At 33.2% G+C, this 19,855-nt stretch overlaps 1 protein-coding gene across 1 annotated transcript in view; it reads left to right on the top strand.

Annotated features, from left to right (window-relative positions):
• The window catches only part of Ndst4 (N-deacetylase and N-sulfotransferase 4), a 226,577-nt gene that overhangs the window by 118,089 nt on the left and 88,633 nt on the right, over positions 1-19,855 (top strand). Inside the window, exons 4-5 of the mRNA XM_026389690.2 lie at positions 17,155-17,340; positions 19,192-19,320. Coding sequence (XP_026245475.2) covers positions 17,155-17,340; positions 19,192-19,320 — 315 coding nt within the window. The remainder of the gene's footprint in view (positions 1-17,154; positions 17,341-19,191; positions 19,321-19,855) is intronic.

Below are 19,855 nucleotides of genomic sequence, written 5' to 3'. Positions count from 1 at the left end.
GTATCCAAGACCTCCACATTACCAAAGTTAGGCCACAAGCCTTGGCATCGAGCACCCCGTTTCATATGTTGTAAACGCCCTTCTAGTGTTTTTAATAATTGCACTTTAATGAATGTGTCTTATTTCACATAGTTGATACTTCTTTATGACTACTGTCCATCTTTGTAGTTTACATAGTTATATTGGTCTCTTTATTCCTAGTTTAGCAACTCTAGACTTGATGCCAAGTTCCCCTGCTCTTCCTGCTAATAATTGCTGATCTACTTCAATCTAGGTCTACATTCTGCCCATTCTTCACAACTTATATACACCTTTAAGAACAGAATATGAAAGTTGAGATAAAAGAATATTTTGGATGACATCATCTTGTCTCAGTTCAAAAACTAACCTTGCCAGTAGTGGTAGGGGCTTGGGGAGTTTTTCCTGTTTTATTTATTTATGTTTTACCCAGAAGTAAATAACACATCTTCTTCTCTTATCTATTTTCTCTTTTCCTTGCTCTCTCTTTTCCCAAAGATGAAAGAACGTTTATTTTTACCTCCTCTGTTACTATGCCTCAATCCTTGTATTCTATTACATAAATTTTCTGTGCCAAGATTGTCTTTCTGTTTTTGCATTTAAGTCCTGTGTTAGAAATGATCTAGAATTGCTGATGATTTACTCTGATATGCTAGAATTCCTAGACTGGATATTAAAACTAAAACCCACTGTGGTTTTGGAAATATTTTGCTTGTTAAATCTGTCAGATCTTTTTTTCATAACAGTATTATTTTAAAATGCCAAACCAGAATATGCAAAAAAAGTATTTTAAGTTGAAAAAGCATTAAATAATGAAATTAAATACTAATGGTATTTCCCTGGAAGACAAAGCAGTGAAAATTTGCTAAATGTTTAGAAAATGGAATATGTACATGACCTTGAATATAGTTAATTCTATTTATTGGAAACCTATGATGAGTAAAATGGCCTTATGAAGGAAGAAAATAATAAAATCACAGTGGGAAGATCATAGAACACCAGCCAGTGAACTTGAAGCTCATTTATATGAGCACTTAAATGATTTTGTTACTGCATATAGAACACTTATTTACAGATGGCATTTTGTAACAGTTTAAAAGTACTTTTATATATCTGTGTGATCAGTCAAGATAGCTCTTCATCATTATGTGTGCTAATTAGTTTTGCTCTTTATGTTAAATATGCATACATTTCTCACATTATACTGTCCAAAAGTTTGGCTCAGAGACTCAATTCATCGTATTCCAATTTTGTAACAATATTTTCTACCGCTTTCTTTCCTACTTTCATGTTAATAATTTTGTGTTTTATTCCCAACAGTTAAAGTTATATACCTATAGATTCAACCTTTATTTGTGCTATATCATCATAAAATATTATATTACATTAATCAAGTTACACTGAAATCATTGGACACTGAAAACTTCAGCATTTGGGTGATTATTTTTTAACATTTGAGTGAACAACTTCACAAAATACACAACTAACTACTTTGAATGTAATTGGTGGGTACTAAGTGTTGCATTTTTCACAAAGGCTAATAGTTTTAATTTTTAATAAACTTACAGACATTTCTATGCTAAGAGAAATATGTGTTATCATATAAAAACTAGAAAATTAATATGAAAAATTAAGTTGTGTACATGACATAACGCTTGGAAAATTGACCAACAGGAGAAAATATATGTATCTCTCTTTTTTCTCCCATTGACCAAAGGTAAGATTTTTATTCTTTCCACAAGTAGGATTATATTATTTAATAAAGCTCTTAGCTGGCCTATTCAAGAAATCTCCAAGGTTCTCATCAATTTCTCTTTTCACCAAACCTACAACATAAACAGAAGCATGAACTTTTTGACTACAAATTAGAATTGGCATTTTATTAGCTATCAATACTCATACTGCTTAGCAATGGATTTAGAGGGAAAAAATGGCTTTTCTTGCCATGTGTTATATCATGGTAAGACCTTGATTTGTTGATCTGATATTGGCAAGTAGATGAAAGAATTTTCTTTTGAGAGAAAACTTCTGCAATACATATTTATCTATTTGATTTTCCTAGAAGAGGGCAATAGCAGACCTAGACCTATCCCTCAAATTCCTATTTTAACATGAACATCTTTTTTTCCTGTCAAGTAGCTATTTTTATTGCTGAACATGTTTAACCTCAAATGAATAAATTCCACCTACAAAATGCATTTAAATGTTGGGCAGCAGCAATTAAATTAACTACTTATATCACCCAAGATGCATTGATATGAATCTATCCAGACTTATATCTGTCTATTGTGGATATCTCATTATCATTATTTTTGATAGAGGTAAAACTTTGAAAGCCATTCCTTATACTTTTGTTGACTTCCATATAGATTTTTGCTTTTAAATATTTTTTAATGAGTTAAAGGAATTCAAGGTTTTTTTTTTCCCAAGTGCTAACATGTATAATAATTGCAATAGAAATTTTCTCCTTAGGAGACAGGATGATAACTGGTTGGAGTAATTGGTGATATTTCACTTATCTACTTTAAAGCAAATTAGTATTTTCTTTAATTTATTGTTTTGTTTATATTGTACAGAACAATAGATTATGCACAAAATACAAAAAGAAAAAGTCATGATCCTCAGAAAAAAAATAAAACCTGAGCTATTTTAAACATGAGAATTCTTCCCTGTGTGACATGAGTTTACACTGCACATGTCATAACTAGTTGCTCAATGTGTAAACTAAGGCCACATGTTAGCTCCAGATCTATTTTGGTTCAAATTCCATCTTTGCCAGTTACTTGGAGAGGTGACTTTGGCACATTAAATTCTTGTGCTTTACCTTTTAATTAAGTAACATAGGGATGAAAGTCTTTCCCACATTGTAGATTTTTGTGAGGTGGAGATGTTGTGTGTACATGTTTATGTATATATAATACTTAGCAAAGTGCCTGGCATATATGTGTATCAAAAGTATTTATCAACGTTATCGTTGTCATTATCATCATGACCCCCATCGTTTTCATCATATTTCTTCAAGAAGAGTATGGTTATTCCTTTTGATATGAGATTGATGATGCATAAGATAACCAAGTCACTTTTTAGAGTTAGGTATCATTCCAGTTGGAAACAAAAGACATTCTAATTTGTTATGCAATCCACCTCTGCCCCCAACAAAATATTGAACATGGTCACAAATTTTTATTGATAAGCAAAGACTAGCACCCTACTAGACATTTGAACAAAAAGAATTATTAATGAAAACAAGTTGTATTTTTATACAGGTAATTGGAAAAATTACAAAGATTTGTTCCATATACACATGACCACTTGAAATTTTGGAATTATCACTCTTCAATTATGTTCAAATTTTTTCAAATACTTCCACTGTGAAAAATAACTCCTTCTTTTCACACATTTCTTCATTTCTTCTTATATTCAAATCATGAAGGAAAGGCCAAGAGAATCAGAGAGCTCATATTTGACATTCTTGACCTGCTGGACCAACACCAGCAACTACCTATCTCCAGACTGTCCATGGCTTGTGGACTGAGAGACTTTTCCTTTTAATCCACTGCTTTTTGTTTTTATTTATTTACCTACTTGTGTACACAAACACCCTGTTAAATATAGCACTCTAGAATTTTTTCCTTTGCATTTTTTCACCTACATTGTTTTGAGCTTTGCCTATGTTTAGGTTATCCCCATTGTCTAGAATCGGTAGGTCCTCCAAAGGAATATTTATATGGAACACCCTTAAACATAAGGGCCCAACAATTTTTAAAAGTTATTCAACATAAGATTTTATGCCTGTTTATGAATAAATTATTAATAGAAATTTTATAAGTGAATTCTTCAAATGATCATTAATACAATGAACTTTCAATGACAAATTTTAATTTCACTATTTCAATGGTTAAATTTGTTTTTAATTATTAAATGACTGTTATAATCTAAAGCCAAGTTTATTTTATTATTATTATTTAACTCTTGTACTGAATATACCCAAATTAAATAATTCCTTGGAGTGTTAATTGCACTCTCTCTCTCTCTCTCTCCCTCTCTCTCTCTCTCTCTCCCCTTTCCCTCCCTCTCTCTGTCTCTGTCTCCCCTTCTCGCTCATTCTCTCTTCCCTCTTATTCTCTCTCTCATTTGTGTTTTGTCTTTTCAAGTTTGAAATTTTCTTTCAGCTGGATAGTATCATTTGTATTTTATAGTGGTTGAACATTTTCTTCATTACATGTATTTTTTATAGTAGATACTTCAGTTTTCTGCAATATTTTCTGCTCTACCTTGTGTAAATGAGAAACATACTGACACTGGAGAGTGTCCAACCCTGTTAAGCTTCTAAGAGGACTGAGGTTCTCAGTGTGAACTTGTCCATGTAGGAAAACAGTCTTCATGCTCTTATTTCTAAATGTGATGCCATCTCAACACGATGCTAAAAATATGGAAATGCAAAAATTCAGTATGATTTTAATTTGAAACATGAGCACATCTAGAAAAAAATAATTTAGTAATCTTCATAACCAGGTACTCAAGTAAACAGAATTATTCATTGAACTTTATAGATATACATAGGTACCAATTATTACCATAAACTTCTCTTTAATCTGATGAAATTGAACCTGCTTTACATGGTAGTAAAGTTTCCACCAAATGGAAAACAATCGCAGATGTGAATCATTTTAATTCAGAGAAGGCACAGGATGTCATAGAAGGACAAATTATAATAACACCTTGTATTTTGGGGGTGGGGAAGGAAGTGACAACCAGAGGGATGGCTCATGCAAATGCCAAATGTTTAAAACATTTTCCCCATAAATGTGTTAAGCTGACATTAAGAGGGGAAAATGCCTCCTAAGGGAAATCAGCTTGACTCAAAAATAATATTAGAAAAGTATTCCATCGCTAAGGGAAAGTAATAGTTTATGCAAATCTATCTCTGCAAAGTAATACCTTTAAATTAATGATTCCAACCTATAAGATATATAAAAGTGAAAGTATCCAAAAAGTTTAGAACTGTGTTCAAAGTCGAAAAACAAAGTACACAGTAGTCAACTTCCAAAAGGGCAGTTGACCCTCTTCAGTTTGTTTACTTTACACACACCCACACCCAATTGAAACCAGGGTTTTGCTCCATGAAAATAAGCAAACAAACCCAAAACACAGATGTGTGCTAGAGGAGAGGTATGCCAAGACAAATTTAGGTACATCAGTTATTAAGAAAACAGTGTGATTTTTATTAAACAAAATTATGAGTACCTTCTCTACCTGATTCTACTACGGCAATAATGAAATAACAGATGAACAATAACATTCTTGTTTCCTTCAGACTGTTAACATATTAAAAAAAAAAAACTTGTAAGTTATCATTTCTTGCCGGTTAAAGGCATGATGCAGAACCTCTAAATACATAGTATCTGTTAACATTTCTCTTATTACTAAATTAAATATAGAAACAGATCTTTCTTGGAGGGCAGCTCACAATGAAGGGAACAGTGCTGAAATGAAGGTCTGCAATTCCTGAGATTTGGGGTCACTTCTCAGCTGCCCCTACACTTGACCTCTGGCTCTTCCTATCCTTATTCAGCAGTTTCAGGAGCCCATCCCCATAAGCATTCCCTTGTAAAACCTGCCTTCTTTACTCTTTTTATTTTATTCAAACTTCCTTGAGAAGTTTAGTCTATATCTACACCCCTGTCCTTCCATGCATGTACCTCTGAAATTAAATCTGGTTTGGACCAGAACCTTAGTAGTTCTTACTTTAAAACCTGACTACACACACCTCCAACAGACCTATAATGCTACACAGACATTACACAACAAAGCCTTATTTTTTTTGCTGGTCCTATCCTCGTAGACCACCGTTTCACACCTTCTCTTCTCTCACGTAGCTGGACAGATTGTCCCATCCCCACTGGCAGCTGATGATCTTACTTCTTATTTCACAGAAAAAAAAAAAAAATCAAGCAGAAGAAATTGCTGACCTGCTCCTATTTTTATAACTTCTACTTCAGCATGATAACAAAATAGAAATAAAATAATAGCACATTCTAATTTGAGCATTCCTAGGGAAAAGATAAAATAATTATGACTTTTATAGCCAGAACTCAAATGGTCATAATTATTTATCAAAGTATTTAGAATGTAGAGGTATTATTGATTGGCATAAGTTAACAGCAGCAGAAAATACAAGTTGAGGACTGGCATCCTTTGAGGAGAGCATACAGACTTGGTTTTTGTCTTGTAATAATGGATAAAAAGAAGTGGTAATGGAAATTCTAAACTCTAAATCTGCACTTAAACCTATCCCTTCTCAACTGTTTGAGACTATCATTCTTCTATCAATAGCAATTCTTCTATTTCTTCTAAATTGTTTTTCTCTCCCTAAAAACACACTTTTAATTCCTTCTGTCTTTAAATAATCCAGTGCTTATGCTGCTCTTCTTTCAGGGATAGCATCATTTATATACTCTCTTTTAAAGCAAAACTTCTCGAAATAGTTATTGTGCTCACCATCTCCATTTTGATCCCTTTGATTGTCTCTTAAATCCACAGATGAGCTTGTCCTTTGCCACTGTACCTAAACTGCTATTGTCCAGTGTATCAACTGACAGCCAGTGTTAAATCCAATGGGACAATTCTTAGTCCTCAGAGAACATGACCTATCAGCAGCGTTTGACAGAGTGTCCCTCAGTTTCTTTAATTGACTCCCATTTCATTGTAGATTCCTAGTATCCCTTGCACCTCACCTGCAATTCTTTCTCAATATATTTTCCTGGTTTCTTCTATTTTTCTTGACCTGTTAATATTAATATTCCCCCAATGTGTTTTTTATACCTCTTTTTTACTCTCTTTACACACTAATTTTTTGTTATCTCAGAGAATCTTGTTGCTTTAAATAAAATTCACATCTTGAAAACTCATCAGTATCTCAAACCGAGCTCTCTTTTCAGAATTCTAAGCTTAATTAAACTTCTTACTTGACATATACAATTAGATGTCTAATCTAGAGTATCATGAGTTCTATTGTCTTTAACCCCAAAACCTGCTCAATTTTTAAACTTCTCCATCTCACTTAGTAAACTCAATCCCCCTTTCCAATTCACACTTTCCCTCATGCACCATACTCAATCTATCCTCAAATCCTATTGGTTCCATGTTTGTAAACTACATCCAAAATAAAATCACTTCTCACCAGTGACATGGTCCAAGCTATCATTATCTCTCATCTAGGTTGTTTAGATGGGCTACTGTCTGACCCCCAGTTTCCTCCTTACTTTCTTTCAGTCAGCTCTCAACATGGTCATCTGAAAAACCCTGGGTAATATCATCTATGTACTTAGAACTTTCTAGTAGTTCTTCATCTCTCTGCAGTAAATAACAACAACATTCAATGTTGTCTATGGACCTAAAAGTTTTGCACACATTTCTTCTTCTCCTTCTGCCACCTCTGTTCCACACACACACACACACACACACACATACACACAATAATAATAATAATAATAATAATAATAATAATAATAATCTTCCTAGAAATATTATACGTTGGTGTGCTTTCAGCTTATAATACCACATCATTTGTTTAGCTCCATCACTTACAAGTTCAGACCTTGACCACAATATTACCTTCTCTGTGAGAACCTTGTTGAATAACCCTTTTAATATCATGATTCATGGTCTTCACTTTTCTCCCTTCCTCTGAATTACTTTTCTTCCACAGATTTTATCATCTCCTAATTTATCTACTTATTTTGTGCAATCTTGATCTCACAACACAAAATGTAAACTCTCTGATGGCAGGTATTTTTTTTTTCCTGATTTATTCACTGCTGTATCCTCAGTAAGAGGAACAGTTCTGGGTTCATCTCAGGCACATAGTAAATATGTGTTGAAAAAAGGAAATTAATGAGCCAAAATATCTTGAACATTTTTAGTGTTAATAAAATAAGAATGCTGAACACAAAAAGCCATGCAAATGCCAAATTAACTGAAATGGCAACTATTATCCAATCCGAATGAAGACACGCTCAGTTTTGCTCTTACTTCCCTTTAAGCCGCAAAGTAGATTTTAAGTGGAATCAAGAATATTAAAGGATGTGTCTCAGTTTCCCAAAATAGCTCTACTTAGGATCAGAAAGGTCAACACTACAGAAGAAACACTATCACAGTGCTCTTTCTTTTTTTCAAAGAAAAATCCATTTGTCACACAGAGCCCTCCAGAGACTTGTCACCATTTACTAGGCTCTAGTCCAGAAAGTGTTGAGACTGACCAATTTCCAGGGTCACATACTCATTGCTTTTATCACTTATAAAAAGCAGAAGACAATTTCAGACCCCAAACACAGTGGAAAATCAATGATTCTAGGATCATTTTCAAAGTTGACAATAGATCCCAAGTCCTTATTAAAGAGAAAAATAGATAATGAAATCTATACTCATTAGCACCAGTGTCCTCTCTAAAAGTTGCATATTTAGGAGAACAAATCAATACTTTCAGTTCAGCAGGGTACTATTTAAAGCCTAATCTCTTTACTATAAATGCATTAATTTATGACATCATTATTTCATGTATTTTCTCTTTACATTAATGTATTAAACAATTGTAACTTATTTAATAATATTTTATTTGTTATTTTTAAAATTATATTTATTAACTGCTAACAATGTACAGGGCACCGTGCTAAGCATTAGAGATATAAAACCATACCAATTATTTTAAAGACTGAGTTTATCAGTTATTTCTCCTGGAGTATATTAATAGAGAAAGTCATTTGTGTGAATCTTCCCCGTCTCTATATAGATACTTCAATTCATTCTTCATATTTCTTCCCAGCTATTTGTGTGAGATCCAGGGAATGACTCCCATATGCCTGTAAGCCCAATCCTTCCCAGTCCCACTCTTCTTGTTTATTTCTGGCTCTCTGTGTTGTGTTAGATCTTCTGAAAAGTATCTTAACAGTGAATGGCAACCAAGTGCAGTACCAGGGTGCTGCTTGTGCTCACCTGTTTTTTTTTTTGTTTGTTTGGTTGTTGTTGTTGTTGTTTTTGCTTTTGCATGTGATGTCCATAGATCACCTTGCCCATTTATTATCTTTCCCAAGGAGTCTTGCAATGCATGACTGCACCAAGGTGTTAGGTCATTAAAATCAATCCACTGGAGCAGTAATCTTTCAAGAGAATCCATCCTCCTTCTTTAAGTTACTTGCATTATATAGTTTCACCATAGTGATAACCTGTGCTCCCAGGATCTAAGAGAAATTTTGTAATAACTACTAGTAGGATATCAGATGCCCGAAGATTAGAAATGACAAGGATGATTGCAGAGGACTTTAAAAAATAACTTTTAAAAACGTTGTTGGGGCATAGGGAAACAACCAAGTAACACCCTGGAGTTCATCACCATGAAGGTAGGATATTCCAAGACTTGAATAGGCACAGGAAAGAAGATGCTACAATTATGCAGAGTGGAGTATTTTCCGAGAGGATGCTGCTTTATTTTTTTAATCTTTTATAGAAGGAGTCAGATAGCACAAGATGACTTTACAGGGAGGGAGCTAAGGAATAAATGTCCCAACTTCCCTATTTGTTCCCTCTGATGTTTTACCAGGATTCTTGATTTACCAAACTCAACTAAAAGCAAGAAAGAGAAAGAATCCTTTGAAGTAGTCCATGCCTTCTTGGCCACTAAGTTATATGGCAGGGTGGAAGGAGGTGATAGTGGTAATTGACCACTATCATTTCTGATCATAACCTTTGCTCCATATTTGTGGGACTTAAGAGTTGCTATATATTTTGCTGTTAGTGCAAATCTCTCTGCTTCAATCCTTCATCATTGTCCTTGGCTAAATGTGTGGCACTTGTGTTTGCATTTACCAAAGTTGATATATTCCATATGATAATCTATATATCTTTTCTGAGTAAATAAACACTTAAAAATCCTATAACTTGAAAGACTATTTTAAGCATTTCAAATATTAACTCATTTATATAGCTTATTATTTAATGCCTTAATATCACCAGCGTAATTTTACAGCTGAAAATTCTAAAGTACAGAAAATCTCTCAGGGTCATACAACTAATAAGTATGAAGCCACAATTCAATCTGTCTATAGAATCCAAGATCTAGGATACTTTTGCAATAAGTATTAGTAAATATTTTATTACATACCTACTATATTCCATGCAATATGATAGACTTCAGTAACAATGACATGAAAAGGAAAGAATCTTTTTTTTAATATTTATTTTTTTAGTTGTAGTTGGACACAATACCTTTATTTGTTTTTATGTGGTGCTGAGGATCGAACCCAGGGCCTTGTGGTTTCTAGGCGAGCGTGCTACCACTGAGCCACAACGCCAGCCCAAAAAAGAATCTTAATACACAGAAACCCTAGGTTTGATTGGTAGAGATATTCTAAGTATAATATAGAAATATTAATAGAAGACTATGCGGGCTTAAATTTATTTGATCAAACTCAGTGACCAGACCATAATCAGAGAATGGGCCCAAGAGAAAATACTTCCTGGGATTTGAAAGGTGATGGCAAATAATTTGGACTTTAATCTGAACACAACAAGGAATAATTGGATGGACTTATGATGATAAATTATGTTATGATAATGATGATAATTGTTGCAGAGCTAAGAATCATACCTAGGGCCTCCTCCATGTTAGGCAACATTTTTTCCACTGAACTACTCCCAGCCCATTTGTTATTATGAACATATTAATGCCAGACATTAGGGCACATACCTGTAATCCCAACAACTCAGAAGACTGAGGCAGGAGGATAATGATTTCAAAGCCAGTCTAAGCAATTTAGTGAGGCCCTAAGCAACTTAGCAAGACCCTGTCTCAAAATAAAAAATAAAAAGGACTGGGATGTGGTTCAAGCACACCTGGATTCAATCCCTGCTACAAAAATAAAAAAGAAAATATTACAGAAACCTCGGATAGCAAAAAAAACTCTGATAGCAAAAAAATCAAATATATATTGAACTGGAAACAACCATTCAAATTATTTTTACATTTTAGTGTACATTTAGACCTATAAATATATATCATTTGCCTTATTTTTAGATTTCAGACTATTATTAGTAAATATTTGATTTTACTTTTAATATGAATTTTGTGGGAGATATAACAAGATCTCATAATGCTATCTTTTTTAAGCTGCTTCTTGGCAGAGCCATGTATAAAACTCTATTCATATTAAAACAAAGAAAAACTGATGATATGCTTTTTTTTTATAATAACCATCTGGAGTAGTTTATTCTTTTCGGTATTTTATGAGATTATTGCTTTGAATGCCTTTAAATTCTAAAGTTCATTTTTATTAAGTATTATTTGGAAATCATAAGAAAAGATCATTCTTGGAAGCACCAGTACTTTACCTCTCAATCTAAGTTCCATTTGATCATTGTCGGGTCTGAGAAAAATTCCCCAAAATAATGTCATTAGGCCAAATACTTGAATGTGCAACCATATCACTAGAGCTACGTCACCGGAAACAAAAATGGTAATCATCCGTATTCCATCCTTACCAAATACTTCTTAGACATAATTTGAGATGTTGAATTGTATTTACTTTGTTACTAATAAAATAGCCAAGAAGATTAAAATTACAGACCTCTACATAGAAATTTTCTACTTTAACATCAATAGTCAATATTAGCTGGAAATGTTTTTCAGCTTCCATTAATGTTCATGTCAAAGACTTTATTTTTTTCCACTAGCAAAGTATCTACATGTTAAAAATAACAACCATAATCCATTTTAATAATCAAATGCTTTGTACTGTTATATAGTTTGGTCTTAGACGTTTGCACTAAACAAACAGTCCTGAATTTTACATGCTGCTATTTTTATGATATTTTACCATTTTACAACACTTTTTTGTTTTGAATTTGTATGTATCACCATTTCTTCCTTTCATTACAAAGACGATTTCCTGTCTGAGAAAGTAAGAGAGAAATTTCCTACTGGAGTTGTACAGTCCAGAGCTTATCCCAGAATTACATAGTATCAGTTTAAAAATCCAAATACAAAAGAATGCACCAGTCAATTGTTTTTATTCATAAGCTAATTTTTAAGTTATATTTAGATTTTTTATTTGCATCTCCATTTAAAAATGATAGAGTAGAAAGGTTTTAACTTCTGCTGACATGCCCATTATAATGGTTCTTTTGAAAATGTTCCTTTTTCAGGAACACACCTGTTAGCTTTGCATCCCTATGACCAAAATACTTGACGAAAACAATTCAGAGGAGGAAAAGTTTATTTGGATCTCATTCCATAGACAGCTTAGCCAGTGCACTAGACCTAAGGTGAGACAGAACATCATGCCAAAGGGCACAGCAGAAAAAAACTGTTCAGCTCCTGGTAACCAGGCAGGAAAGGTGGGGCAAAGGATACACCTCCAGTAACCCACCTCCTCCAGCCACTCCCCACCCAACTACAGTTACTACCTACCACAGTAGTCCTTTCCAAGTAGGATGGACTGATAAGTTTACAGTTTTCACAATCCCATCAGTTCACTTCTGATCAATCCTGCTTTAACAGAGGAGTTTCAGGGGACACTTGATATCCAATCCATAACAACACCTAAAACTTCTTGTATAGACACTTTGAAATATTTGAGTCTAATTCTATTTTCTTTGGTACAACTTTCACCTTGCGTGTTCATTTTAATTTGATATATTTCATGCAGGCACAATATAGGTCAATTTTTGGACTTTTTATAGAACTACCCTTGTTCAATAGCATAGGAAAATATTCTTGCAATTGTCTGCTGTACTTTTACTTTCTGTATATGAAACATGTCTTCTTTGAGAATGGGTATGTATACCTACCAATGTTTACTGTTATGCCTTTTGTCTTTATATGTCAATTTGGTTGAACACTATTTGTGACTTCAGAATAAATTGCTCAGAATTTTTTTTTAAAAAATCAAAAGATCTTTAGCCAAAACTCATTGAGAATTCAAATGCATTTGTATAATTGATTGTGCAATTGTCTTCAGATTTCAAATTTCATTAGGGTAAAAGCCGTGTCTTATATCTAAGCCATGTCTAGTATAACCTTAATACTTAACAAGGCACTTGACATAAAATCATGAACTCAAAAGTAATTATTTCAAGTATAATTGAATTAAATTGTTTTAATGTGTTTGCTATGTATTATTTAAATAGATCACCATCTCCTGTTTACTTACTATACCCTATCCACTGTCTGTTCACTATGTAAGATTTAACAACCAAGCATATTTGTGTGTGTGTGTGTGTGTGTGTGTGTAGATAGATAGGTGTTAGCCTTAATAGCAATAAGTTTTATTAGAGCAATATTAGGCAGTATTTATCAAACTCTTCCTCTGTTTCCTAAAATTCAAAACACTAGATATCTTACTTGAACCTCTTAAATCTTTTATACTTATTAGAAAAAGGCAAACACCAGCTCTATCAATCCATTTTCTAAGCTAAAATAACATTAAGTTATTTTAAACAGGGAGAAGTTTTATTCAGTAACATAAATGCTTTCAAAAACTTTGGAAGGGCTGATGGAGCAGAATATAGACTTTACTGCTGCAAGGACTCACAGAGCCATTCAGAACTAGTTCCCTGGGGCATTTATCATTTCTGAGACTGCCACAGGAGCTCAGGCTGAAAAAAAAATAGCTACTCTGTAAAAGAGCACCAAACACTACTTAGAAAAGTCTTTTGTTTTCGAGATCTCACTGTCCAGCAACATGAGCCAGGAGCTGACAGAATTTAGCCTCTGTCTCCTTTACTCCCCTCCAAAATCTGGCCACAGTAGTTCTATTTGACTGAAACTCGTTTGCATTAAAAATAATAGTTGCAGAAGAGTTTGAGATACGCAGGTTTTTCCAAGTTAAAAAAATGATAAAAATTCTAGTTCAGAAATGTACATTTGTTCCTTTTGTTCACAGTAGGAGAAAATTTATTGGGAAAGCAAAAGACTGAATTTAGAAATCTTAGGTATAATTCTAGCCCTAACACTTGTTAATGTGAGCAAGTCATGTGCTTTCTCTGAGACACAGTTTACATCCTTTATAGCAACATCCAGTCCTCCTTACAGAATTATCCTGAGGGTCACATGAGACATAAATGTAAAAACATTAAATAAATATTAAGAAATTGCAAAGACGTGATCATTAAGAATGATTTTTTAAAAATGGTATATAGCAATATAGCTGCTATTAGATATTTGGTGTTAAATGCATTTTATTTGCACTTGTTTTTGAAAAATGGTGGTATTTTTTATATAGGCTATAGTTTACCATAATATCATTTTCCAATTAACAGAAATGTAATATAAGTGGAAAAATGAAATAAGTCAAAATCTCCTGTAAATACTTGTGCCAGTATGTCATATTATAGCATCATAGAATTCCTAGATTCTTTAGGAGACATTGTTCTACCAAATAATAAAAGCTATATTTGAAATTATTCATTTCGCCATTTATATCAGTTTTATAGAATTTTGGGTGCTTCCTATATTTACATTGAAAAGCCTTTCAAATTTTGTAACTTTTGTGATCTTGTGTAAATATAAAGTTGGGTTCATTTTTTAGTTGGCCAGGTCTCTATAAAGTGGGTTTTAAGCTTCCAGACAGTAAAGAATGAAGCTTTCTAGTTCAGTAAGCCCCTTGATAACAGGAAAAGAGTTACTGGGGAATTGCTTTTCACTTTGTGTTATCATTTAGATTGAAAAAGTATAAACTCATAATTATCTAGTGTGATTTACTATTTTGATTGAGCTCCAGTTGCCAGTGTGATAAGATGACCTTATGAGCAGAATAACATTGAGCCCCCAGAAATCAATAAGTATAATAAAATCTTTTTACTGACCCTTCCTTCCTACTCACCAAATCAATTGCTTTTTACCTTCTGATTTTTCATGAAAAGTTCTACAATTCATTTTACTACCTGTCAAAATGAAACATCTTTTTTTTTAAGAGAGAGAGTGATTTGATATTTCAATTCCCTTTACTGATTTTTTTTTCATTTCTTTGTTTCTAGGACACTAACATACTTATCTAATAATGTTTTATTCCCCCAATTTGGAATAAAACATAAATAGTGATAGAAAATGAGGACTAACAAAGTGATTATTAAAGACCATTAGCGTTCATCAAATGTTTTGTCATGCTTCAAATTATGGGATGAGACTTATAAAATCTCTGTATGAATTACTTGGAAAAGTAATAAGAGGATAACACATTTTTTTTCCTTTCCTACGAATCAGAAGTAACCTCCCAGACAATAGTCATATAAATTCTATGTACCAGACACAGGGATTTGAACCCCCTTGAGCCTAGGTTCCTGGATTGGGTAAATTTGTGTCTCTCTCACATGTAGTGCAGCCACAGGCTCACAACATCTTGGTTATTGGATGCTTGCTCATCCTCAAAATACTGCGATACTTCCCTGGGCAACAGGAACAAACCAGGGAGAAGTAAGGTTTCTTCAAGTATTGTACATGGCCCCCGGTGAAGTGTCAGGGTTACACCAGTTACCTGCCCTCTCTGATAGCTTTCAAGTAGTTTTATTACTGGACTTTTTCCAGCCTTGCCTCATATGGAAGATAAAAAATTCCAGGCCTATAAGTATAGTTCAGCAGTAGAGAGCTTATCTAGCATGTATTAGGCCCTGAGTCCAATACTCAGCACTGAAAAAAAAATAAATAAGTAAATACAATGTCTTGGAAGAAGTCTTTTTTTTTTTTTTTTTGCACACACCAAACAATGAGTTTTCCCTAGTGTCTAACAAAATTCTCCAGCTCATTTTACAGCATTGATTTCATAATTCAGTCTTCCCACAGAGTCATTTATTGTAATAGTTGTTAGAAAACACATAGTCTTGATGAAAGAGAAGTGAATTTGGCTATACAATGAGGGTCATTCCAGGAAAGGAAGAATGATGGACACTTGTGAAATATTTAGGGCCCATCTTCTGAGCTGAGTGTGGCATATGACTTAAGTATTGTAGACATGTGATCCATTCACTGCTTGTTTTTTTTATACCAAACTGAATTCTTTTTCTTTGCTGTGTACCATGTAATAGAAAATATAAATGGAGATTGTCAAGTCAACACTTTTGTGTTCTGTTTATTGATTCAATCAACCTTCATATATGACTGTGCATTGTAATTTATAACTTCAATTGATGAGATTCAATCCTACAAGGAGTCTTTATAAAGCAGATAAGCATTTAAAGGGAAAGGTATAAAGAAGTAGAAATTAGAAAACTGCAGATCTATTTCATGTACCTAAAATTATAGCACCATTCTTTGACAATGTGCTCATATTTTTGCTTTAAATTTATACCTGTTTTCCTTCAGAGTTGACTGTTTACCCAAGGTAAGTATCTCATAGTGAAGTGTATGCTGTATAAAAATAAATTGATTTACTAAAGCTTAAAACCAGGAGTAAAATCTTAACCTTTCTTTTTCCTTGTATCCAAAACATCACAGGCAATTATATAGCATTAATAACCTGCCTTATAATCCAACCACCCATAATATAGATTTGTTTTCCACCTTCACCTAATCTGCATCATAGAAATAGTTCCCTAAGATATGACTATGATTCATTTCCTCCCTTATAGTTCATGTCCCCAGATTCTTCTTAAAATAGAGTATATGTTAAGTGTACGTGCTCATATTATGCAAATATAAATACTTCTAAATCCTTTTGTTTACCTGTAAAAAGTTCATCACTTTCATGGTTCATGCTTACCTTTCTTGTTTTGTACACACACACACACACACACACACACACACTCACACACACACACACAGAGAAACCACATGTTCTTCCCTCTACCTTTGGGCACTTGCTCAAATAATACATTTTTTTAAAAATTCCTATGTTTATTTGAAGAATGGCGAAATTCACTTCCTATCTTTCCCCCAAAACTTTCTGTATTCAAAATTCAGAATATCCACATACCATATGCCCCAAGAGATTATAAGCTGCAGAAAGATTAAAAATTCCATTTTGCTAGTTCATTTTATATTTATTTCTCATACTCAGCATAAAATTCAGTGTATTCTCTATAGGAGGTATCTGCTTTTTAATTGATTGAATTGATTACCTTCCATCCTGATGTTCTGACTTCTTTCAGGAACATGGCATACCGATCAACATGGGTTATGCTGTGGCCCCACATCACTCAGGGGTCTACCCGGTTCATATTCAGCTATATACGGCTTGGAAGAAGGTCTGGGGTATTCAGGTCACCAGCACTGAAGAATATCCACATTTGAAACCTGCACGGTACAGAAAGGGCTTCATTCACAATAGCATCATGGTGAGCACATACCACTGTGTATCTTTGAAGGTTTTTGAGATTTACACATGGATTGAAGACAGATCACCATTACCATTAAGGATACAGAATCAAACTCCTTTTACATGAATCTCAGATATTCCCAACCTACCATGGTGGTGACTGGGTCACACATGAATACGTTGCTTGGCTATAAGATTCCTTCCTAAGCTGTGGAGTGAATTTGGCGAGTCTAAGACAAACTAGATATAGCGGAAACGAGTCTTGTATAGATTACCCACTGAGGTTTCAGAATTTAAATTTGGTCTAGCGAGCCTATACTTCTCCTGAGTAATTCCTCAATTTTATTTGTTTGGGTAGTTTAACTGAGAGTTAAAGGCAGGCTATGGTTCCATAGATCAAGAAAACTCTTCTCAAAATGCTGCACTGTCAACAGAAAGAAGGGAATAAAATAGCACCTGAGAGCTAAATTTATCCCCTCAATTTGACTCTTAGGGTACTTCTCTTTTTGTCCTCCTTTTCTAGGATACTCCCAAAAGGGTGGTATGTATTTCCACTTTGTATGTTACAGAACAAGTACAGAATGATATATCCATTCTTGTAAATGAGAATAAAACCATTACTTGTTGTAATAAAGAAAAGATATTAATCAATTGGATCTAAAATGGTCTGTTTTAAAAGGTCTATCTCCATTTCTTGTATCTCATTACTAGTTGTCAGACTCAGAATAATGGTCTATAAAATGTTCTGTTTTAAATATTTGCACTGTATCAATCCTTTATTCATATTGTTGTTACAATTATGTATCTATCTATCAATCTGTCTACCTAATCACTATCTAAAATCAAGGAAAAGGCACATTCATCTATCTAGAGCTGGTATTCAATATTCATTTACCATGAAACTTTAATTATTTTATTGAAAATTGATAAAAGAATACCTAAAGAAGATGCTGAGTCAAGTGACACTTGTCAATAATAAAAATAGTGACACGGATATCTCTAGGAATCTAGGAGGAATAAAAGGAATTACTCATATTATTTAAAATCACCATGAAACTACTCATTTTTTTCCTTTATTAGGTTGCATAACCATTCAATATCTTATGAAATGAAAATATTCCCTTGAACCAATATTATATACATTCACTTACCTTGAGTTTAATCAGATTTATGAAAAATCAAATGAAGAATAAATATAATTATTTATGAAAAATCAAATGAAGAATAAATATAATTATTGCTCTGTTCAATTGGGTACAATTTTCATTAGATTATAAGTAGTTTTCTCTTCAAAATAAAAATCTGGAATAAAATTACTTATTTGTTTTCTCTGTTGAACATTCAGATTTGCAATGGAATTAATCACAAAGTATGCCAGAAATAATCATTAGATGGTATGGCTACTCCTGTGGTAAAATAAAATTCAGAGTAGAGTTAAAAAAGAATGTGGTGGGTGATGGTGATAACAATTGTCTATTTTTAATCCCAGAACCTGAATGCAATGGAAGACTAAATTTTAGAAACAAGGAGAGGAATAGCCTAATTGCACAAGAAATACAACCTTGGAGGCTTCCAATTTTTAAATTAATCCTAAAACAACTTTTCTTTTTTAACCAATCATTTAACACAAAGTCAGGTGGGACTTTACAGTTATAGAACCACGTGAAAATTATTTGCCCTGTAAATTCTGTATCTTTAATTTGTTAATTCCCTTAATATTTACAAAATTATACCAACATCAACTCGGTAAGATTTTGACCTCATCAATCAAGGCCCTTTAATAGGAATTGATATTTGCAGATTCTAAAGTCAAAAAACAGATTTCTTAATTAAGTCATGCCCATGTGCCATTTTTACTCCCTTTTCTCAGGTTCTCCCTCGACAGACCTGTGGGTTATTTACCCACACTATTTTCTACAAAGAATATCCAGGAGGACCCCAAGAATTGGATAAAAGTATCAGAGGAGGTGAACTTTTCCTCACAATCCTTCTAAATCCGGTATGGGTACTATTTATGTATCTTACAATTACTTTGGTGTTTTCAAAATATTTCATTTTTTTTTTTTTCTTTTTCATGAGCAGCATACTTTGACTGACCATGGGTTGAAATTTGTAGTTCAAATCATTTTCTTGATAAAAGTTAACTTCTTTGGGTAGATCTGATTACAAAGTGGTGTTTTACTCTGAGATGTGATTGATGAAAAACTTATTTCTAGCAGTAAAAGAGGTGTTATGTATTCTACTTTCTTAAGCTAGTTCTTTTTTTCATTTGGCTTTATTAAGGTATAATTGACACATAAGAATTTTTTGGAATGTAGAGTTTTCTATATATAAGACCACATTGTCTGCAATCTAGGGCAATTTAACTTTTTTTCCTTTTCAACTTGGATGCCTTTCATTTCTTTTGCTTGCTTAATTGCTCTGGCTAAAACTCAATATAAATTTGAGTAACAATGGTGAGACTGTGCATCCTTGTCTTGCTCCTTATCTTAGAGAAAAAGCTTTTAGCTTTTCATCATATGATGAAGTGTGAT

This window comes from Urocitellus parryii, chromosome 10 (assembly GCF_045843805.1).
Source record: "Urocitellus parryii isolate mUroPar1 chromosome 10, mUroPar1.hap1, whole genome shotgun sequence".
NCBI classification, from domain to species: Eukaryota; Metazoa; Chordata; class Mammalia; order Rodentia; family Sciuridae; genus Urocitellus; species Urocitellus parryii.
The sequence above is the reverse complement of the archived record's forward strand: the minus strand, read 5'-3'. Positions and strand labels throughout refer to the sequence as shown.